Source organism: Oncorhynchus mykiss, chromosome 8, assembly GCF_013265735.2.
Source record: "Oncorhynchus mykiss isolate Arlee chromosome 8, USDA_OmykA_1.1, whole genome shotgun sequence".
NCBI classification, from domain to species: domain Eukaryota; kingdom Metazoa; phylum Chordata; class Actinopteri; order Salmoniformes; family Salmonidae; genus Oncorhynchus; species Oncorhynchus mykiss.
The window spans coordinates 59,212,633-59,237,227 of record NC_048572.1 but is presented as its reverse complement, the minus strand read 5'-3'; the positions used below and the strand labels follow the sequence as shown (position 1 = coordinate 59,237,227).

The 24,595-nt window shown below is 42.6% G+C and overlaps 1 protein-coding gene across 3 annotated transcripts in view; it reads left to right on the top strand.

Annotated features, from left to right (window-relative positions):
- Positions 1-22,834, top strand: part of LOC110530239 (enhancer of polycomb homolog 1) — a 34,476-nt gene extending 11,642 nt beyond the window's left edge. For 2 of the 3 annotated variants that reach the window (XM_021613139.2, XM_021613138.2), the window contains 13 exons: positions 2,331-2,487; positions 6,704-6,849; positions 7,338-7,544; positions 7,836-7,984; positions 8,346-8,502; positions 10,875-11,039; positions 11,419-11,508; positions 11,710-11,858; positions 12,111-12,475; positions 19,578-19,696; positions 19,936-20,077; positions 20,493-20,832; positions 21,139-22,834. In XM_021613139.2, the coding sequence (XP_021468814.2) occupies positions 2,352-2,487; positions 6,704-6,849; positions 7,338-7,544; positions 7,836-7,984; positions 8,346-8,502; positions 10,875-11,039; positions 11,419-11,508; positions 11,710-11,858; positions 12,111-12,475; positions 19,578-19,696; positions 19,936-20,077; positions 20,493-20,832; positions 21,139-21,211 (2,238 nt within the window). In that variant the 5' untranslated portion in view covers positions 2,331-2,351 and the 3' untranslated portion in view covers positions 21,212-22,834. Of the gene's footprint in view, positions 1-2,330; positions 2,488-6,703; positions 6,850-7,337; positions 7,545-7,835; positions 7,985-8,345; positions 8,503-10,874; positions 11,040-11,418; positions 11,509-11,709; positions 11,859-12,110; positions 12,476-19,577; positions 19,697-19,935; positions 20,112-20,492; positions 20,833-21,138 lie in introns of those variants that run through there. The other variant, XM_036985813.1, reaches the window with a different exon arrangement.
- The last annotated feature ends 1,761 nt before the right edge of the window (positions 22,835-24,595 follow it).

The window sequence follows — 24,595 nt, the reverse complement described above, 5'->3', positions numbered from 1 at the left end:
TATAAACATGTCATAGGTGGTGAGTAAGTTTCAAGTTTGGGAGGCTTACTATTTATCCTACCATTCTGCGTGCCAGTCACGATTTTTATATGTATGTTTCTCAATCATTGTCACATGGTTAATCATGATCTCAATTCAAATTAAAATCTGAAAGTTAAGTCAACTAATGCGAGATCACCAGCCTCTGCAGCTACTACCACAACAAAAATAGCCAACCTGGCCTGAACCATCCACTACTGGATGCCTACCTGGCATTCGGGACAGTAGATGCCTGGTAGGCATTCGGGACAGTAGATGCCTGGTAGGCATTCGGGCCAGGAACAGCAGTGGTGGGCCGCCAGAGCAGACAGACCTTGACAGTGATCGATACGCTCATTTAAAGCCTATTTCTAGACTGTCGCAGTCTGGAGGAGGAAGAGACCGATGGTGGATGGTTCAAGCCAGGTTGGCTATTTTTGTTGTGGTAGTAGCTGCAATTCAACTAGTCTATTATCTGCCAGCCCTTTGCCATCGCTAGGGAAGTAGCCTATAAAAATGGTTTTTGATTGTTTGGCATCCCGTGTGTTTTTCTATGGCTGCAGTTCTGGGCCTCTGTAAAAAGCAGAGAGTTTGGTCTGCTTCGGGTTTTCATGTTTGAACCTGAAAAGATATTGCGATACTGGTATCGTCATGGCCCTAGTCGTTAAAAGGCTAATATCGGGAAAACGATATCGGTCGGCCTCCTATTGAATCAAATGTATTTATATATTGGTTATTTCCCATGGTCATTGGGAAATATTTTATTTCATTTTGTTTTTGTATAGTTTTTTTTCTTTCAAAACCGGTAACTAATTGTTCCATAAATGAATCATTGTGCCTTTGAAGAGAGACTTGACTGCTTCTGATAGAGCCGGGACGATACCAGTATTGCGATACTCGATAGTATCGTGGCAAGGAAACGCAACATGAAGTGGATTCTTTAGGAAAATGAGTCAACTGTTAAACAAACACTTCCAGAGTCCCATTATATTTAGTTTCTAAGCTGAGCACGCACTATTTTATATGCAGCTGGTTTTTAAAGGACCAAAGAGTTTGGTCTACATTGTTTTCATTTTTTGCATGGAGAAAACATCACAATACTGCTATCGTCACAGCCTTAGCTGCTGACAAAGGAACACTTCAGGACTCCAGATGGGAGTGGATTGTGCATCCCAAATGGCACCCTATTCACTACATAGTGCACTTTTAATCAGGCCAAAGTCTTCTCTTGACCTGGGCAAAAGTATTGCACTAAATAGGGAATGGGGTTCCATTTGACACAGCTGGTGAGAAGGCAGAGGAAACAACTCTAGTTTGCCTTGGGGCCCCCAGAGCAGTGAAACCATAAACACACACTCCGCTGAGATGATGTACAAGTCTGGGCCTACGCTGTGCTTGTGCTGTGTTGACAGGCTGCCAAGGGCAAGGTGCCCACGTCTGTCTGAGAGCCAGAGGCCCTTTCATTTTAGTACTGTTGGCCAGCACGCTCAGACGAGCACTGCCCCAGGCCCTGTTCAGAGCCAGAGGACACTGTTCAAACTTGATACACTGTTGTTTTATCCACTGGTGTTTTGTAGTTATTTCAAAGGACTGTCATTATTTGGTTGTTGTAAAGTGCATCTGCAAGGTGCCTCGTCCAAACTAGTCCCCAGACTTTGGAACAGGAGCAGGAATGCGAGTGAGCCTACAAATTGCCTTTGCTATAAGTGGAGGAGTGTACGTGGGTTCTGCACCTGGAGGAAAAACCTAATAAATCAGTGTGTGACTGCTAACCATTCCAGGACTTTTACTCCTGCCTTGCCAAGTCCTGCTGTGTACTTTTGATTTTCCAGTCCTTTGTTCTTGTTTTTCTAGTACTTTCAAACAATGACTAGTTTTGTCACCTGAAATCTCCTTGAAAAGGCTGCCGTTTCTGTCAGTACTGATTTGACGCTTGATTTGTTCCTGGCCTCATGGATCAGATGGCAGCAGTTGGTGTGACCGTGATTTGAGGTTAACTCTGACTTAAGTACTCCTCTCTCTAGGCATCCGTTACCTCAGACTCCCAGATGACCCTGTCAATTTAGCTATTTAAGTGCTTGGACTTTGCCCAACAGGCAGAGAGAGGTATGTTGTTCAATAATTTGCCCTCATCTCTGAACTTCTCCCTGTGGTCCTGTGTGGCTCAGTTGGTAGAACATGGCGAACATGTTGGTTTCCTGCTGGGACCACACCCCAAAATGTAAGCACGATTTAGAAATTTAGAAATCACTTTGGATAAGAGTGCTAAATGGCATATATTATATTACTAAACTCTTTCTCGGTCTCTCTAGGAACACCATCTCCAGAGAGCCATGTCGGCCCAGTCGGTGTATGGAGAGAAACACAACATGGTCATCCCCGTCCCGGAGGCAGACGGCAACATCGCCTACTACGAGTCCCTCTACCCCGGGGACTTCAAGATGCCAAAGCAGCTTATTCACATACAGCGTGAGTAAAGTGGACCTGGCTGCTATTGATAGGGGATGGGGGGGGGGGGTGCGCAGTATTAGTTTAGATGATATTATATTGAGAATTTGACTCCTAAGTATGGATTTGTATAACTAAAAAAACATGACTAGTGCTAGCTAATGCTGTGTCGTCCTAGAGCTCAGGGGTACTCTCATACTATTGAAGAAGGTCACACACATTTCCTAGGTGGTAAAGATCCGGATGGATATTTGTCTGCGTAGGAACAACCCCCACCTCGCAGCCCATGCTATCCCGAACTGTTCAAACTGTTCTCACCCCTCTTGTTGGCAGAGAGGGAAAATAGCCGTTTTAAAGCTTGTTTCCTGTAATTCTACACATTTTTCATGTAGTTTGTGTGTTCGTATGATACCAGGAGTCGAATCCTGATCTAATAAAAACACGTTTCTGGGCCTGGAGCCAGCCCATGGTCTGTCTATTAAGTACGGATGCAATAGCTTGTCCTCCATCTTTATAAATAGTGAGCCAACGTGTTTTCAGCACTTTTTATTTCCGTGACTGATCAAAGCTCGTTTTCTCACGGCTCTCAACCAAATCGACCCTAACACCCTGTGTCACTTGTGGACATCTGACAGGATCTGATTGGTATAAGCAATGATGAAACTTCCACCCAGCTTATCAGAAGACACAGTGAAGCTGTTTCCATATTGATTGCAGCAGTCAGATCCTCTTAGATCTGCCTAAGTGCACAGGGCATTAGGTCAAGGTGTCCATTTTGGAGGTGTTGATCAACCATTTACATTTGCGGGTGTAGGTTCTTAGGCAATGGCAAGACGTTTTTGTCCATTTTGTGGCATTTGAGGTAGTAGGGGGAGGGGGATCTTGGAGGGGGATTAGTAGTAATTTAGTAGACCTTATCGTATCGTCCATGAATCACATTATTTGTTGTGATTGATTCAGATAAGAGCTAGGCTAAATGTAATTTCCTGGTCATGTCTTTTTGTCATTGTTTTTAAAGTAGAAGTCCCTGCTGCCGTTTGTCCGATGTGAGACATATTTTCTATGATAAGCATGGAGTTCATTCATGTCACCCTGTTTGACGTTTTTGCTGCAAGTCTAGCAGTAGAAGCCGCCAGAGCTCAAATCAAACTTCTAATGACATTGTAATTTATTTAAATGAAAGAGTGTGTGTTTAGGATTCAGGATTCTTGTCCGTCTTGGACTTTGAAAGTGTCATTGACAAAATTTAAATGCAGTTGCCTAGAATGACTGCCATGAATTTCTATGTTCCTCTAGCTTGATTCTGCTCAGATTTGCTTAACCAACCAAATGTAAAGTAATCACTTTACCCCCAATCAATACAGCTGTAGCTTTGGTCAGAATAGTGAAGGAGGATAAAGATGGTGGCCTCCATGCGCTTACCATAAATTCCTTGTTTACCAAAATTCTCTGTATTGTACATTGCTCTGTTACGAGTGATGCAGAAATATGACATTGCTGATATTTAAAAAATGTTGCTGCCTTATTAAGCATTCTAGTACAGTTGAATAGTTAACACACACATACATGGACGCAGCGGTCTAAGGCACTGCATCTCAGTGCAAGAGGCATCACTACAGTCCCTGGTTCGAATCCAGGCTGTATCATATCCGGCCGTGATTGGGAGGTAAAGAATTGGTCCAGCGTCGTCCGGGGTAGGCCGTCATTGTAAATAAGAATTTGTTTTTAACTGACTTTCCTAGTTAAATAAAGTTTACATACACACACCACTTTGGCCAAAAAGTTATTTTGATGGCATTTACAGTTAAATGGTCGTGTTCTTCGGCTTGCAAGCCTCCCCCTTTTTCCTCCAAACATAACGATGGTCATTATGGCCAAACAGTTCTATTTTTGTTTCATCAGACCAGAGGACATTTCTCCAAAAAGTACAATCTTTGTCCCCATGTGCAGTTGCAAACCGTAGTCTGGATTTTTTTTTAATGGTGGTTTTGGAGAAGTAGCTTCTTCCTTGCTGAGCGGCCTTTCAGGTTATGTCGATATAGGACTCGTTTTACTGTGGATATAGATACTTTTGTACCTGTTTCCTCCATCTTCACAAGGTCCTTTGCTGCTGTTCTGGGATTGCGTCTCCTTCCTGAGCGGTATGACGGCTCTGTCGTCCCATGGTGTTTATACTTGCGTACTATTGTCTGTACAGATGAACGTGGTACCTTCAGGCATTTGGAAATTGCTCCCAAGGATGAACCAGACTTGTGGAGGTCTAAAACTTTTTTCGGAGGTCTTGGCTGTTTTCTTTTGATTTTTCCCATGATGTCAAGCAAAGAGGCACTGAGTTTGAAGGTAGGCCTTGAAATGCATCCAAAGGTACACCTCCAATTGACTCAAATGATGTCAATTAGTCTAGCAAAAGCTTCTAAAGCCATGACATAATTTTCTGGAATTTCCCAAGCCGTTTAAAGGCACAGTCAACTTAGTGTATAAACTTCTGACCCACTGGAATTAATATTACAGTGAATTATAAGTGAAATAATCTGTCTGTAAACAATTGTTGGAAAAATGACTTGTGTCATGCACAAAGTAGATGTCCAAACCATCTTGTCAAAACTATAGTTTGTTAACAAGAAGATTGGAGTGGTTGAAAAACGAGTTTTAATGACTCCAACCTAAGTGTATGTGAACTTCTGACTTCAACTGTATGTCCCCATTACCTGTAAAACATAATCAAACCTACTTCTTTCACTTACTTGCTGTGCTGTTTCGTTGTTCATTCTCAACCAGGATTTCGATGGAAATACTTTTGGGTCTTTGCGTGTCAAAAAAGATGCACGTCAAATAACACTATTTGACTTGTCAAATAAACTTGTTGACCAATCAGGACCTGAACATGACACTACGGCACATAATTTGACGCGTTCATACATTTTTTCCGTAGTTATTTCACATTGATTACACTCACTTGTAATCAAGCTATATAGCTGGTGTCATCTAAAATAACCCTAATTTATAAGACCGTTCTTATTTGATTAACCTGTAGTGACACCCAGCCCGTGAACGGGACCGTTATCATCATCTGACACTAATTAGCATAACGCAACGGACATAAATCTTACTAGAAAATATTCCTATTCATGAAAATCACAAGTGAAATATATTAATCACCCTGTCATCTCAGATTTTCAAAATATGCTTTACAGCCAACGCTAGACAAGCATTTGTGTAAGTTTATCATAGCCTAGCATAGCATTATGCCTTGCTTAGCAGCAGGCAAACTTGTCACGGAAATCAGAAAAGCAATCAAATTTAAATCGTTTACTTTTGATGAACTTCGGATCTTTTCACTCACGTGACTCCCAGGTAGACAGCCAAAGTTTTTTCCCAAAAGATTATTTTTTGTAGGCGAAATAGCTCCGTTTGTTCTTCACGTTTGGCTGAGAAATCGCCCAGAAATTGCGGTCACCTAAAAATAGCGCACTTGATAGTGTGTACCGGTGCTCGACCAGTCACGAAAGCCAACATCACCCACACGAGAACGGTTTATTGTCAAGGGCAATGAATTCCATCATCTTGGCTTTAATGGATTTCGACTTTTGAGTTGTCTCGCTGAAATGTTCTTACTCTTTCAAATGACTGCTCGACTTGTTGACTGCTCAATCCACACAGCAGACGTTGTGTGGACTAGGTTAGGAATGCTGTGTTGCACGTGTAGAGCAACATTTTACGTGGCGTTATTACGTCATGTTCCAATGTTATATTGGTATGCACGTCAGTTTGACATCGGCGTTAAACTAGACAGCTAATATCGGCCGATTCCAATATGTTCACTGATATATCGTGCATCCCTATCTGTTATTTTTTATTGTTTTGGTCTTAGCACAGTAGACATGATCCTAATTTAAGCTCTGAGACGCATGCAATTTTGAAAATCTTTATCTGAACTCTTGAAATGGAATTTCACATTAGCGTTTGGTCAGTGGTAACAGGAGAGTTACACTGGGGACGTGCGTCATGGACGCGTAGCTTTTGCTAGCACGAGCCTCTTTATCAAGTGGTTTATAATTCTTGAAAACCGAACCAGAACATTTACGCTGAGCAGCATGAATCTCTTGCGGGTTTGACATCACGATGGGGATTTAAAATGGCTCCCAGGATCCATTTCGCTTTCTCCCTTCTCTTTAGCTTTAAGCCGGGACACTGACATCCTCATGTCTAAACTCTCTCTCTCTGTCTCTCTCTGTAGCTTTCAGCCTGGACACGGAGCAGCCGGACTATGACCTGGACACAGAGGATGAGGCCTTTGTTCACAAACTGAAGAAGAAGATGGAGATCACCTTTTTACAGTTTGAGGAGATGATCGACCGACTGGAGAAAGGCAGTGGGCAGCAGGTAAGCCTTGGATCCTGTATCCCAAATGGCACCCTATTTCTTATATCGTGCTAATCTGGGCACCCACCCCCAACCCTCATATCCCAATCACATGCACTTGGCTTAGATGGGAGAAGAGAGAGTAGCCCACAATAGGTACTCGTAGCATCAGCCTAGCATCCTGTCCAGGCGGTGTACATGAGATACTCTTTTTAGTTACTCATGGTGGCGTCTTAAGTTCATGTTTTAAGTGTCTCTCTATTTCTGTTATTACGGTGCTATGTTATTAGTATGCCTGCGCGGTAGTCTCGGTGTTGATGGACCTGGTCTGATTGCAATGGCAACCATGTACTGTGGAAATACGGTGCAGTAAGCGTTGTTAAACTGGAACTAGTCATTGTCATTTTAAGTTAATAGCGTCTAGAGTCCTGAGAATCTTTGGGTTAAGTCATGACAGTGACCCTGCCTCTTCCAAAATGTGACCCTCCCTCCCCTCTTCCCCCTGTCAGGCGGTGAGCCTGCAGGAGGCCAAGCTGCTGCTGAAGGAGGATGACGAGCTGATCAAGGAGGTGTTTGACTACTGGACCAGGAAGAGGAAAAACAACAAGCACGGCACGCTGCACCCCACTGTGAAGCAGGAGAAGAGGGACGGATCCAGCACCTCAGACCCCTATGTGGCCTTCCGCAGGAGGACGGAGAAGATGCAGACCAGAAAGGTAGGATCCCACCTCTAGACCAGAGCATATAGGGGCTAGTTGACCCAACTCAGGTAAACACTAAGGGCCTGTTTCCCGGACACGGATAAAGCCTAGTCTCGGTCAATGGAAATTCCCATGGAGCATGCTTTTTAGTTCAGGACTAGGCTTTATCTGTGTCCAGGAAACTGGCCCCAAGTGTGTGGTATGTACCAATACCCCTACACATTTTCATTTCAACTAAATAGAGGCCTACGCTAGGTTGTTTACAGCAGGTGACTGTCAATTTAATGGTGAAATTGCTCACCTCAGAACCGTAAGAACGAGGAGGCTGGTTATGAGAAAATGCTGAAGCTGCGGAGGGACCTGAGCCGAGCCGTCACCATCCTGGAGATGATCAAGAGGAGGGAGAAGAGCAAGAGAGAGCTGCTGCACCTCACCCTGGAGATTGTAGAGAAGAGGTGGGTACTACTCAGAGACACAGAGGTTGTTTTTAAAGGCATGTTGCTAGGATGCCAGACATCTTGGTCAGGAAAGCTTTCAATTCTAGAAACTGATCAAATTGTATTGTATAAAACAATGCATTTGTAGATGTGTCTGCTCAGTGTTTTGTTAGCTAGCTAGCCAACCATCAATTTGACCTATAGGATCTCTGGTACTACTGTATAGGAATGGTTCTGATCCATTTAAGAGAGTTAGCCTTCGATCATTTAGTTAAACAATGTTTTAAATTGGGTTTTGATAGTGGCTGACGGTTTGCTTGAGATCCAGTTGTTTTTCAAATGCTTGATTATATCTTGCCTTTGACCAATGCCCCTCCAGGAACGGCATGTCCGACTTTGGTGGTGAGATCATGGCTGAAGTGCTGGCCCAGCGTGCACTGGACAAGCCTGCCCATATTATCCCTCTGGTGCCGCTGACCAACAGCAACCAGTACAGACATCAGGACCACATGGACCTCAAGGAGTACAAGTCCAAGGTGAGAGAGGGAGATGGCAACAGAGCAAGAGGGTGACCTCAATGGCCCATATTCATATACAGTTGATGCCGGAAGTTTACATACACTTAGGTTGGAGTCATTAAAACTTGTTTTTTACCACTCTACAAATGTCTTGTTAACAAACTATAGTTTTGGCAAGCCGGTTAGGACATCTACTTTGTGCGTGACGCAAGTAATTTTTCCAACAATTGTTTAGACAGATTATTTAACTTATAATTCACTGTATCACAATTCCAGTGGGTCAGAAGTTTACATACACTAAGTTGACTGTGCCTTTAAACAGCTTTGAAAATTCCAGAAAATGATGTCATGGCTTTAAAGCCTAATTGACATGATCTGAGTCAATTGGTGTACCTGTGGATGTATTTCAAGGCCTACCTCCAAACTCTGTGCCTCTGCTTGACATAATGGGAATATCAAAAGAAATCAGCCAAGACTTCAGAAAAAATATTGTAGACCTTCACAACTCTGATTCATCTTTGGGATCAATTTCCAAATGCCTCATCTGTGCAAATAATAGTACGCAAGTATAAACACCATGGGACCACACAGCCGTCATACCGTTCAGGAAGGAGACGCGTTCTGTTTCCTAGAGATTAACGTACTTTGGTGTGAAAAGTGCAAATCAATCTCAGAACAACAGCAAAGGACAATGTGAAGATGCTGGAGGAAACGGGTACAAAAGTATCTATATCCACAGTAAAACGAGTCCAATATCGACATAACCTGAAAGGCCGCTCAGCAAGGAAGAAGCCACGGCTCCAAAACTGCAATAAAAAAGCCAGACTACGGTTTGCAACTGCACATGGGGACAAAGATCGTACTTTTTGAATTGAATTGTAGAATTGTATGGCCATAATGACCGTCATGTTTGGAGGAAAAAGGGGGAGGCTTACAAGCCGAAGAACACCATCCCAACCATGAAGCACGGGGGTGGCAGCATCATGTTGTGGAGGTGCTTTGCTGCAGGGGTGATTGGTGCACTTCACAAAATAGATGGCATCATGACGAAGGGAAAGTATGTGGATATATTGAAGCAACATCTCAAGACATCAGTCAGGAAGTTAAAGCTTGGTCGCAAATGAGTCTTCCAAATGGACAATGACCCCAAGCATACTTCCAAATCAAATTAAAATCTAATTTTATTTGTCACATACACATGGTTAGCAGATGTTAATTCGAGTGTAGCGAAATGCTTCAAACTCCATGCCTCTTTGCTTGACATCATGGGAAAATCAAAAGAAATCAGCCAAGACTTTAGAGTTGTGGCAAGATGGCTTAAAAACAAAGTCAAGGTATTGGAGTGGCCATCACAAAGCCCTGACCTCAATCCTATAGAACATTTTTGGGCAGAACTGAAAAAGCATGTGTGAGCAAGGAGGCCTACAAACCTGACTCACCTGTTACACCAGCTCTGTCAGGAGGAAGGGGCAAAATTCACCCAACTTTTTGTGGCATGCTTGTGGAAGGCTACCCAAAACGTTTGACCCAAGTTAAAAGACAGCAGGAGTGGTAGAGATACCCCATAATGATTGGCTATGAAAAGCCAACTGACATTTACTCCTGAGGTGCTGACTTGCGGCACCCTCGACAACTGCTGTGATTATTATTATTATTTGACCATGCTGGTCATGTATGAACATTTGAACATCTTGGCCATGTTCTGTTATAACCTCCACCCGGCACAGTCAGAAGAGGACTGGCCACCCCTCATAGCCTGGTTCCTCTCTAGGTTTCTTCCTAGGTTTTGGCCAGTCTAGGGAGTTTTTCCTAGCCACCGTGCTTCTACACCTGCATTGCTTGCTGTTTGGGGTTTTAGGCTGGGTTTCTGTACAGCACTTTGAGATATCAGCTGATGTACGAAAGGCTATATAAATACATTTGATTTGAGTTAAACAATTTAAAGGCAATGCTACCAAATACTAATTGAGTGTATGAAACTTCTGACCCACTGGGAATGTGATGAAAGAAATAACATCTGAACTAAATCATTCTCTACTATTATTCTGACATTTCACATTCTTAAAATAAAGTGGTGATCCTAACTGACCTAAAACAGGGAATTTCTACTAGGATTAAATGTCAGAAATAAAAAAAACTGAGTTTGAATGTATTTGGCTAAGGTGTATGTAAACTTCCGCCTTCTACTGTAGACTGCTAGAGCTAGGATCAGTTTGGCCTTTTAGAGCCCAATGAATAAGATCATATGGATAAAGGAGACCTGATCCTAGATCAGCAGCTCTACTCGGATATACTTGGTGAATACGGGCCAATGTCTTGAAGGTATTCTCCTGAAATATTAGACTGCAAGTAAGTGACCAAATGTGTCTGGGTCCTTCCCTCCCTTCTAGCCGGAGAAGACCGAGGTCGTCAGGCAGAAGAGGAAGTATGAGAAGAAGCCTAAAGTCTTACCCCTGTCAGCTGCTGCCCTCCACCACTCTGGTCCCTCTGTGTTCAATGCTAAGGATGTCCACCAGTATGACTTCCCCAGCTCAGATGACGAGCTGCACTCCCAGGTAAGCAGAGCGATTTGACTCGGGCTGTCTCCCAAATGGACCCCGAGGCAATTAGAGATCTGAGAGGATTTGATTGGTATAAGCAACACGACACAGCTGATTCAAATGATCAAAGCTGGATGATTATTTGAACAGAACTTCCACCCCGTGGGGTCCCGAGGACAGAGTTCGGGAAACCCTGACTTAGCCCATCAAAGAGGATGGTGGCGCTATGGCTATGATTATTTTCACCTTACAAATCTTCTCAGATCTCCACAAGGGCTTTGGGGTCGCTTTAGGATTGGGCCTTGGACATCTGTGGTGGAAATCTGTTAATCCTAAAAATGGCCCTGTTGGTGACCTGTGACTGACTGGTCTCTCTCCCTTTACTCCTCTCTAGATGCACTCAGGTTCCTCAGAAGCTGAGGAGGAGAACGACCCAGACGGTTCTTTTGCCTTCCGGAGGAAAGCAGGCTGTCAATATTATGCCGTGAGTATAGACGACTCCATACATTAACTTTATTGAAGATTTTTACAAAATGCACAATCAATCAATTACAATACAACGTACTTCAAAACAGAAACACAGCTGAAGTGAGCACACACATTCCCATATAGTCCCAGTGGCATACTGTCTGGCCATGTTTCATAACTCCTGTCATATCTAATGGCTCCTCTTGTCTGTCCCCAGTCTCAATTGGACCACGGGGGCAGCTGGCCGTGGGTCAGTCCGTCAGAGGGCGGAATGGGAGACACTCGTTACCGCTACTGCCTCACCACCCTCACCGTGCCACCACGCTGCCTGGGCATGGCGCGACGACGCCTGGGACGAGGGGGAAGGTAGGTTACTTCAGAGTTAAAGGGGCAATCTGGGATTCAAACATCCAAGCAGTCCACCCCCGCCAATATTTTAGTAAAAAGCTGAGTGATGGGGCAGGAGCAATGCAACTAGTCTCCAATTCATAGACTGAGCTATGGATGCTAGTACTGACCACCCATGAGAATAAAATTCTAGTTTTCTGGGACCAATAGCATGAATGAATTGCGTGGCTAACAGAAGGACTAAACACTTCCCCCTCCTCTTTCCCTCAGGGTTTTGCTGGACAGGGCGCACACAGACTTTGACAATGTATTTCATGGGCTGGACTCTGAAATGCTTGACCTGCCGCCCCACTCTCCAGTCACAGACAAGTTTGCTAGTACCTCACAAACAAATACCTCGGACAGAACCTCTTCTTATTCATCCTCTTCTGCAGACCTCAGTCAGATACTGTTGAACATTAAGTCGAGCCGATGGAGGCACTTTAGGCCCCGGACACTATCACTACATGACGAGGACAACGTGGTCACAGACCCCTTGTTCAGGAGGCTGGGCAGGGGCCTGAGTCGCATCACCTCTACCCTGGCTGGTACCACTGGCCCCCTGAGAGGAGCTGGCCCCCCGGCCCCCACAGCTGGTGAGTAGAGCCCGGGGTTGTTCTCACTCACATACACCGTACCATAGACACACACACTAGAGGTCAACCGATTAATCGGAATGGCCGATTTTAATTAGGGCCGATTTCAAGTTTTCATAACAATTGGAAATCGGTATTTTTGAGCGCGGATTTTACCTATTTATTTTTTAGTGTTTTTTTTTACACCTTTATTTAACTAGGCAAGTCAGCTAAGAACACATTCTTATTTTCAAATGACGGCCTGGAACGTTCTGCCTCGTTTAGGGGCAGAACGACAGATTTTTACCTTGTCCGCTCGGGGGATCCAATCTTGCACATTTACAGTTAACTAGTCCAATGCTCTAACCACCTGATTACATTGCACTCCACGAGGAGCCTGCCTGTTACGCGAATGCAGTAAGCCAAGGTAAGTTGCTAGCAAGCATTAAACTTATCTTATAAAAAACAATCAATCAACGACTGTCGTTGCTCCAATGATATACTTAACCATAAACATCAATGCCTTTCTTCAAATCAATACACAGGTATATATTTTTAAACCTGCATATTTAGCTAAAAGAAATCCAGGTTAGCAGGCAATATTAACCAGCTGAAATTGTCACCTCTTGCGTTCATTGCATGCAGAGTCAGAGTATATGCAACAGTTTGGGCGGCCTGGCTCTTAGCGAACTAATTTGCCAGAATTTTACGTAATTATGACATAACATTGAAGGTTGTGCAATGTAACAGGAATATTTAGACTCATGGATGCCACCCGTTAGATAAAATACGGAACGGAATAAACGTTTTGTTTTCGAGGTGATAGGTCAAATCCAGAAACTAAGGCTTGTATTTCTGTGTGTTTATTATAGTTAAGTCTATGATTTGATATTTGATAGAGCAGTCTGACTGAGGGGTGGCTAGTAGGCAGCAGCCGGCTCGTAATAGTCAAAGGTATATGGTTTAGAGAGAAATAGTCAACGCGTTATAATTCCTGTAATAACTTGCGGCTGAACTTGAAAGGGGTTCCTTCGTTATTTTACCATTAATGTCTTCCATAGAGAATGTCTTGATCTACTTCAAATAAGGTCTGTGTTTCGTGCAAGCTTAAACGCCTCAGCGTTTTGATACATGTGTAAATCTCACTAGGATAAGGTAACGTTTGTCAACATATTTTCATAAATCCACTCTACAAATTTTTGTATCTTCGCTTATATTTAGCCAATATTGATCAGAGTTACCTTGTCCTATGGATATCTACACAATTATAACATTGTCAAGGTGGTGTAAGCCTACACGAAACACAGACCTTATTTTAAGTGAATCTAAAAATATCCTATAGAATAAAGGAATGAAGGAATCGCTTTTCAGATTTTTCTAGGTGTCATGGGAATTATGACTCGCACTTTGGTAGTCAATTCTTACCATGCCCATTATTAAAATAGGATTTCCTGCATATAGAACTTTGTTTTTTTTCCAACATTCATCATTCATGTTATTTGAGACTAAATTGATTTTATTTATTTATTATATTATGTTAAAATAAGTGTTAATTGTTCATTTAGTATTGTTGCAATTGTCATTATTACAGTGTGTGTGTGTGTATGTATATATATATATATATATATATTTTTTTTTTTGTCCTCCAATAATCGGTATCAGCGTTGAAAAATCCCAATCGGTCGACCTCTAACACACACCTCCATTCCACATCCCAGATGAAAGGCACTGAATCATGGTTTGTCTAGCTAGCAGGAGCTATATAAAAAGAGCAAACCTTTACTTTGGTAGGTGTTTGAGAAAGGTAATTGGAAAATCATGAAATTATTGAAGACATTGTGTTAGATCAATTCTCTCTCCCTGCCACCCCTGCTTTTGTGTGTGTGTGTGTGTGTGTGTGTGTGTGTGTGTGTGTGTGTGTGTTGAATTTATAGGCACTTCCCAAATGGCACCCTATTCCCTATATAATGCACTAGCACTCATAAGGTCTAGTCAAACATAGGGCACTATATAGGGAAAAGGGGGACATTTGGGACCTTAACTTAGTTAACCCAAGGGAAATAAAACATTTTCTTGTTCCTTTTGAGGTGGGGACAATGTTATCAATTCCTTTCTTCATGAGTGTGACATTTTGAATGGCTGTAATGTTTAGAATTCATGTGGCGTTGCGTTTCCCCCGGCCAGCAGCAGTCAATTAAAAATGTATGTGATAAATATATTCTGTGGGTGGACAGACGTGGAGGGGACGCTGCTCTGAATATAAAGTATCGTCTGCGTACCAAATGGCACCCGATTCCCGATATAGGCCATGGTCACTATAAAGTGATTAAGGTTTCGCTTGGGACGCAGCCATTGTCTCCTTTCTACTATTGTCTTGGGGCATCAGTGTGAATGAGTTCCCCAATTGTCAAACTGTTTTCAGAGTAATACCATTTCACATGCATACAAATGTAACCCTTTGTTGGCTTGATGTCACCGCTCACAGTGATCTCAGTCCGAGGAGGTTTTTTTCGGGCCACCTATGTCCAAACCCCCCAAAAAGTGCAAAGTTAAATGACAAAGTTTATTTTTATTTTTTTGAATACATTTTTTAAAAATAAGATCATCTTTGAGAATTAACAATCACCAAAATAAAAGCTAAACAGTCAAGGAGTATCTAAAGTTCCCCAAATAATACATTCAGGCTTATTTTTGTCATGGGTTTTGTTATGTTTGAGTCACTCGGAATGGCATAAGCCATGGCAAAATGTGTAGAATTGCAGGACATTAGCTTTAAAATGGTATTTTCGCCATGTGGCAAAATGTGTAGAATTGCAGGACATTAGCTTTAAAATGGTATTTTCGCCATGTGGCAAAATGTGTAGAATTGCAGGACATTAGCTTTAAAATTGTATTTTCGCCATGTGGCAAAATGTGTAGAATTGCAGGACATTAGCTTTAAAATGGTATTTTCGCCATGTGGCAAAATGTGTAGAATTGCAGGACATTAGCTTTAAAATGGTATTTTCGCCACGTGGGAAAATGTGTGGAATTGCAGGAAATTTGCTCCTGTGGCCAACAGGAGGGCCTCTAAAATATTCTGTCAGCCTAAGCCCCATTTTAATCTAAAAAACCCTCTGAAATGTCAGCCTATTGATTTCTTCCAGAATTTTCATTACATGTCAGTTGAGTGATTGGGAAGAGATTTGTTGATATTGGAAGGCTTTGGTTTTAAAGATGGACTGATTTTTATGGTACTGTGTGGTTGAATGATCAAATAGTTTATTCTCTATAGGGAAATGTGGTGTTTGGTTGGCCTCCTGATCTTAACCCTTCGGCGGATAGGGTCAGTGCTGAGAGGGCAGAACACAGACTTGCTGCTGACCACAGCTGTGTGTATCTCAGCTCGGGGCCTCAGTGAGCGTTAAAAGCCACAAAATGGACCTTCAGCCAGGCTCTGTCTTCTACCCTTCCCCCTAGTCCCTTAACTCTCCTGGCTATTACGTCCCCCCACAGGTTGCCTCCCAAACACCACCCTATTCCTTATAATGCAGGGCATTAACCTTTAGCCACTTGGGACAAGTAGGACAGATTTTAAAATAACATTTTTTACTTGTCCAAAAGCTCATGATACAAGGATGCCACTTTACAAAACAAAATGCATTATCTTTTTTTACAAGAAATGTAGAAAACACTCCTCTTTGCTTATTCAAGCCTGTCTCAAAATAAAACACTTCCCTTTTTTTTTAAAGCTTCTCCAAGACTTCTAGAAATATTGCAACATTACAATTACTACCAAATACTTTTATGCCCCCTCCAGGGCTCGAATTTAAGGGCGTCCCGTCGTCCCTGGGCCGATTGAAATATTTCTATGGTTAAACAGACTGGGACGACTGATCCAAAATGAATACAACCACAGGCACATACATTTCTGTTTTTTGAAAAGGCATTGAGGCTGACGCAACAGATCAGAGAGTTTAGCTTAAAATGTTGACTGTTTTATTTCTTCATATTATAAGCTCATCAATGCACACATGGCTATAGGATACGTGTGATTGTCCAAAATGCAATAGCGGGAAAACGCCATTCTCAAAAGCGCACAGCACGCGTGAGCATGATCATGTGACCGATGAAGTCATCTGTTTAGAAATTGAGAGATCTAAAGTTGCATCAACCAGCATGGGTTACTAATATACAGTGCCTTGCGAAAGTATTCGGCCCCCTTGAACTTTGCGACCTTTTGCCACATTTCAGGCTTCAAACATAAATATATAAAACTGTATTTTTTTGTGAAGAATCAACAACAAGTGGGACACAATCATGAAGTGGAACGACATTTATTGGATATTTCAAACTTTTTTAACAAATCAAAAACTGAAAAATTGGGCGTGCAAAATTATTCAGCCCCTTTACTTTCAGTGCAGCAAACTCTCTCCAGAAGTTCAGTGAGGATCTCTGAATGATCCAATGTTGACCTAAATGACTAATGATGATAAATACAATCCACCTGTGTGTAATCAAGTCTCCGTATAAATGCACCTGCACTGTGATAGTCTCAGAGGTCTGTTAAAAGCGCAGAGAGCATCATGAAGAACAAGGAACACACCAGGCAGGTCCGAGATACTGTTGTGAAGAAGTTTAAAGCCGGATTTGGATACAAAAAGATTTCCCAAGCTTTAAACATCCCAATGAGCACTGTGCAAGCGATAATATTGAAATGGAAGGAGTATCAGACCACTGCAAATCTACCAAGACCTGGCCGTCCCTCTAAACTTTCAGCTCATACAAGGAGAAGACTGATCAGAGATGCAGCCAAGAGGCCCATGATCACTCTGGATGAACTGCAGAGATCTACAGCTGAGGTGGGAGACTGTCCATAGGACAACAATCAGTCGTATATTGCACAAATCTGGCCTTTATGGAAGAGTGGCAAGAAGAAAGCCATTTCTTAAAGATATCCATAAAAAAGTGTCGTTTAAAGTTTGCCACAAGACACCTGGGAGACACACCAAACATGTGGAAGAAGGTGCTCTGGTCAGATGAAACCAAAATTGAACTTTTTTGGCAACAATGCAAAACGTTATGTTTGGCGTAAAAGCAACACAGCTGAACACACCATCCCCACTGTCAAACATGGTGGTGGCAGCATCATGGTTTGGGCCTGCTTTTCTTCAGCAGGGACAGGGAAGATGGTTAAAATTGATGGGAAGATGGATGGAGCCAAATACAGGACCATCCTGGAAGAAAACCTGATGGAGTCTGCAAAAGACCTGAGACTGGGACGGAGATTTGTCTTCCAACAAGACAATGATCCAAAACACAAAGCAAAATCTAGAATGGAATGGTTCAAAATAAACATATCCAGGTGTTAGAATGGCCAAGTCAAAGTCCAGACCTGAATCCAATCGAGAATCTGTGGAAAGAACTGAAAACTGCTGTTCACAAATGCTCTCCATCCAACCTCACTGAGCTCGAGCTGTTTTGCAAGGAGGAATGGGAAAAAATGTCAGTCTCTCAATGTGCAAAACTGATAGACATACCCCAAGCGACTTACAGCTGTAATCGCAGCAAAAGGTGGCGCTACAAAGTATTAACTTAAGGGGGCTGAATAATTTTGCACGCCCAATTTTTCAGTTTTTGATTTGTTGAAAAAGTTTGAAATATCCAATAAATGTCGTTCCACTTCATGATTGTGTCCCACTTGTTGTTGATTCTTCACAAAAAAATACAGTTTTATATCTTTGTTTGAAGCCTGAAATGTGGCAAAAGGTCGCAAAGTTCAAGGGGGCCGAATACTTTCGCAAGGCACTGTGTATGTATATGTATATATGTGTATATATATATATCTATATAATTAATTTACTTGTCCATTCGAATGGACAACTTAAATCTAATATTGTTTTTGTCCGGCAAGAGGACGAGTGTAAAATGTTGAGCCCTGTAGTGCATAGATAGGCCTTGGTAAAAAACAATTGTGCTCTAAATGCCTTGGGAAAGTATTCAGACCCCTTGACTTTCTCCACATTTTGTTACGTTACAGCCTTATTCTAAAATGTATTAAATAAAATGTCCTCATCAATACCCCATAATGACAAAGCGAAAACAGGTTTTAAGGTCCCACAGTTGACAGTGCATGTCAGAGCAAAAATAAAGCCATGAGGTTAAAGGAATGTTGAGGCACAGATCTGGGGAAGGTTACCAAAACATTTCAGCAGCATTCAAGGTCCCCAAGAACACAGTGGCCTCCCATTTGTTTTATTTTTTACCCCCTTCTCCCCAATTTAAATCTTGTCTCATTGCTGCAACCCAACGGGCTCGGGAGGCGAAGGTGGAGTCATGCGAGCTCCGAAATATGACCCGCCAAACCGCGCTTCTTAATACCCGCCTGCTTAAACCAGAAGCCAGCCGCACCAATGTGTCAGAGGAAACACCATTTACCTGATGCCCGAGGTTAGCCTGCAGGTGCCCGGCCCGTCTTTAGAGCGCGATGAGCCAAGTAGCCCCCCCAGATCCTTGATATAAACCTGCCCCAGAGCATTCAGGACCTCAGACTGGGGCGAAGGTTCACCGTCCAGCAAGACAACGACTCTAAGCACACAGCCAAGACAACGCATGAGTGGCTTTGGGATAAAAGTCTCTGAATGTCCATGAGTGGCCCAGCTAGAGCCCGGACTTGAACCTGATTTGAACATCTCTGGAGAGACCTGAAAATAGCTGTGCAGCGTGGCTCCCCACCCAACCTGACTGAGCTTGAGAGGATCTGCAGAGTAGAATGGGAGAAACTCCCCAAATACAGATGTGCCAAGCTTGTAGCAACATACCCAAGAAGACTTGAGGCTGTAATCACTGACAAAGGTGCTTCAACAAATTACTGCGTGAAGGGTCTGAATAGTTATGTAAATATGATATTTCATTTTTTTTAAATACATTTGCTAAAATAAAATATACTGTTTTTGCTTTGTCATTATGGGATATTGTGGTGGGGGGGGAATTTTAATCAATTTTGAATAAGGCTGTGCTGTAACAAAATAGGGAAAAACTCAAGGGGTTTGAATACTTTCCTAATAGGGTGCCATTTTGGGATGCATCCCAAATTGATGTGACTGGTCTGTGTGTGACCTGTTCTCCTCTGTCTCCCCTGCAGCTTTTACCGCCCAACAATACCAGCAGCATCAGGAGCAGCTGGCCTTGATGCAGAAACAGCAGCTGGAGCAGATCCAACAGCAACTGCAAGCCAACAGCACCACTACCAACAGCACGCAGGTTAGTTAGCCCGCTCTCTGACCTGGGCTGGTATTCTCAGTGGCTCAGAATACGAGCGCTGATCCAGGATTCGTTTTGCCTTTTTAGATCAAAATGAATAAGATTCAATGGATAGGAGAGACCTGGTCCTAGATCAGCACTCCTCCTCTGAGATGTTTGATACAGCCCTATGACCTCTCTCGCTCTGTCATTCTGTCTTTTCAGCATGGTGTTAAAACGTTGTTCTCCTCCTCTACCAGGTTTTGGTGTCCAAGACGTTAGATTGTGCCTGTGCCCAGTTTGCTGCCTCTGCCCTGGTGACCACAGACCAGCTTCTGGCCTTGAAGACCAAGGATGAGGGTGGACCGGGCAGCGGGGTCAACGGGGTCCTTCCACCCTCAGGTTAACACTGCACCCAAGCATTTGTTGTGGTCAGGTGGTTATTGTAAAAGGGTAATGCCTTAGCAGGTTAAATAAGTACACTTTTTTAAAGCAGAGCATCAAAGAGAAGAGAAAATTGCACACAGGACTTTGAACGCTCTGACAAAGGTCATGAGGCGCGGTGTATATAGGCTAAATAAACACAAGTGAATCTGGTAAGCGCAGTGTGCAAGTTTTCATCAAGATATCATCAAATTATTCCCACGCACCTGCAACAAGTAACCTCTGATGTGCAAGTGCGTTTTGAATTAAATGCAGGGCTTTCACAGAAGCAAACGTAAAAGGTTGGAACTGATCAAAGGAGAAGCTGCTTGTATAGCTTCTGCTAGGACCATGCACATGAAGTGATTTTGTTGTCTGTCTTCCCTTCCTACAGGTGTCTACAAGGGCTTTCACCTCACTAGCACAGCATCCCCGTCGTCTGCTGCCCCCACCTCCACCCCTACCCCTCTGACCACCACTACCCCCTCCTTCCCCTTCCTGTTGCCCAGCAACAACGGCACCACCACTCAGGTCCTGATGGGGAACAACAACAACAACAACCTCCGTCTGAGCATGTCCTCCCCCGGGGGACTCCTCACCAAGCGCCACATACCCCGGACGCTAAGCCACTCTCCCGTTACCGTGTCGTCATCTGCCTTAAAGTTGGCTGCCACCGCTAACTGTCAAATGCCTAAGGTCTCCACAAACACCCCGTCAATGGACCTGGTGCCAAGGTGAGAGAGGGGGAGGAACAGGATGAGTGTCTGTTTTTCCAAATGGCACCCTACTCCCTTTTTATAGTGCACTATTCACCAGGGCTCTGATGGGGCTGTTGTCTGAAGTAGTACTATATAGGGAATAGGGTCCATTTGGGACACGGATGAAGTATATAGAAATGGACCATTACACAGTGTTCAGACAACTGTAGCTTAAACCGCTGATTCAGGAACATTACCTGAGTCCGTCTGAGTCAATATTAATGTAGGTATTACTGAACAGTGTCTGATTGATTTGTACATATTCTCTCCACTTGCCTCCAGGGAAAATCAGGATCAAGAAAAGCCAGCACTAAACAGCATTTTGGACAACACAGTGGCTATGGAGGTCACGTGACCTCGGAACACGGACTGGACTGTGGGCTCACCCGGGAACTCATTTAGGTGCTATGCATCGTAGAGTTGTGAATGCAAGGAAGGGGTAGTGGAATGCGCACACAGCATACAACGCTGTCTCCATGGTGACGGTCGGGACTTAATTGCAATGGTCGTCTCGTACTTTTTTCATTTCCTATTTGTTACTGTTGATAAGCAATATCAACATCTGTAATTATGAATATGGCAATTATTTGTACAGTACCAGATATTTGTAATACCCCCCCCCCCCCCCCCTCCTTGTATATAATGTTACTTGAATACGGAAATTGTTCATTTGATGTTTTGCACTTGGGATATTTTTTTTTAATGTAAAAAGACAAACTGCAGCTGGTTCGAGTGTGAGGTGGGTGTGAGTTGTACAACAGTGTCATCACGTCAGTGCATGGTGTGGAACCTGCTGTTTTATCTATTTATTGTGCCGTGTTTACAGTTTTTGTTTTTCTACGTTTTGTTAGTTGTATTTTTTGTAATTCTTTTTTTTGTCCTCATTGGTTCCTGTGCTGTAGTCTGGGTTTAGGTAGCTATGAACTTCTCTGTCTTTGTTCATTGTATCATGTGGAAACAAATGGTGACATGCATTCATACAGAGTTGGTGGGTGTGGATTTAAGGCATCGGTTTGTCAGTCAGGGTAATCACTTAAGATCTTCCATTTTTAAATTGTTCATGAGACAAAGTAACACAATGGGAATGAAGTCTTGTTCCTAGAAGTCACTGCTGCTTAACTAAGCACTCTTTTTGTTTAGATGAATGCTGCTTTTATATGATTTAGGGCTCTGGTTTGTTTTCACATCAGTACCTTATTTTTATTTTTTTCCCAATTATTTTGTGAAAATGTCATTATTTTTGTATCCCCCTTCCGTTTCTGATGATGATGATTGTATGTTCATCGTTGAAAGACTTCATTATTTTGTTACTTGTTGATGAAATGCGATCGGGTAGAGGAATGTAGTAACATCTTGATTACATGTATCATTCCGGTTTATACGTAACAGAAGAAAACATGTATAAAAAGGCAGATTTCTTTGCTTTTAGGATAATAATTCTCCAGAACGCTGCGAGGCCAAGATGAACCACAAGTATCGGGTGCCTTCCTTTTGGAAATACCTCGTACTCTCTTCTGTGAAGAGTACGGTACTAAACAAGGCTACTAGTTAGTTGTTGTTGTTGTACCACCAATATGAATGCCCATTCCAATGGCATAATTGATCAATTGTGTTTTGTTTTTTTTTTATCCACAAAATGAAAAATTATCTTCTCACAAAAAAATAAAAACCCAGGGCATTATGTGTTTGGACCAGCATGTATCTTGTTTTTTTTTATTTTTTTGTCTCTTCCCGTTGTTCCATGTTGTGGTCATAGTAGAGTGGGAAAGAGTAGGGTGAAGTTAACCCTTGATGCTTATCTGGTCCTCTAGCTGTTGGTAGAACATGACGATTCCTGGGGCCATTCATACGTAAAAATGTATGCACGCTTGACTAAGTCGCTTTGTGTAAAAGGGTCTGTTAAATGGCATATTTCCTCTAGTAATGCAGCAGTTATCTCCATATCAAATCATTTCTGGGTATCAATTAAAGACATGCTCTGGAACTTTGGTAACCTAAGTATATATATTTTTTTAAACCTCCCACTTTGGGCAGGATGTGTCTTTGTTGCTTATAACCCATCCATAACCGCTATATGTGAAAATCTGAGGCCTGACCCTAACCCGATAATATAGAAAATGCTTTGTAGGCTTCAGTCAAAGACAGTGTAGTGTTTTGAAAAAAAATAATAATAATTATATATAGGATGTATATTTCTTTAGTCTGGTTTAGATGTTTTCCAACATTTTGGTAGGCTATTTGTTTCAACTTGTCTATAATTGTATACATGCATTCTCATAAATTAATAGAATTCATGCTTCAAAGTAGTTGACCGGTGAAGTTCTTTCGCGGCGCAATAACAAAAACTGGACATTTTCTGTGGAAAATGTCTAAATAACATCCTTTTGACTGGGTGTAAGGCAAAAGAAAGCTGTGAAAACTACCCAAAATGCTTCTGATAAGATTTCAGTTTGGCTTTATTTCAGCGGCAGGGACTGGGAGACTAGTCAGGATTGAGGGAAAGATGAATGGAGCAAAATAGAGAGAGATCCTTGATTAAAACCTGTTCAGGACCTCAGACTGTGGTGAATGTTCACCTTCCAACAGGACAAGGACCCTAAGCACACAGCCAAGGCAATGCAGGAGTGGCTTTAGGACAAGTCTCTGAATGTCTTTGAGTGGCCCGGAAACTGATCTCTGGAGAGACCTGAAAATAGCTGTGTAGCGACGCTCCTCATCCAACCTGACAGAGCTTGAGAAGATCTGCAGAGAAGAATTTGAGAAACTCCCCAAATACAGGTGTACCAAGCTTGTCATACTCAAGACTCTAGGCTGTAATTGCTGCCAAAGCTGCTTCAACAAAGTACGATCTTTGTCGCCATGTGCAGTTGCAAACCGTAGTCTGGCTTTTTGGAGCAGTGGCTTCTTCCTTGCTGAGCGGCCTTTCAAGTTATGTCGATATAGGACACGTTTTACTGTGGATATAGATACTTTTGTACCTGTTTCCTCCATCTTCACAAGGTCCTTTGGTGTTGTTCTGGGATTGATTTGTACTTTTCGCACCAAAGTACGTTCATCTCTAGGAGACAGAATGCGTCTCCTTCCTGAGCGGTATGACGGCTGTGTTGTCCCATGGTGTTTATACTTGCGTACTATTATTTGTACAGATGAACGTGGTACCTTCAGGCGTTTGGAAATAGCTCCCAATGATGAACCAGACTTGTGGAGGTCTACAATATTTTTTCTGAGGTCTTGGCTGATTTTCTTTTGATGTTCCCATGATGCCAAGCAAAGAGGCACTGAGTTTATAGGTAGGCCTTGAAATACATCCACAGGTACACCAATTGACTCAAATTATGTCAATTAGCTTATCAGAAGCTTCTAAAGCCATGACATCATTTTCTGGAATTTTCCAAGCTGTTTAAAGGCACAGTCAACTTAGTGTATGTAAACTTTGACCCACTGGAATTGTGATACAGTGAATTATAAGTGAAATCATCTCTCTGTAAACAATTGTAAGAAAAATGACTTGTCATGCACAAAGTAGATGTCCTAACCGACTTTCCAAAACTATAGTTTGTTAGCAAGAAATCTGTGGAGTGGTTGAAAAACGAGTTTTAAGTTTAAGTGTTTGTAAACATCTGACTTCAACTGTATTACCACACTCACAGGAGACATTCTTCCATTTATGGGTACATGACTGGCATCCTGTGGTTGGGTGACGGTATTGCACCTTGGCCACTTATTGTTGCGCACAATT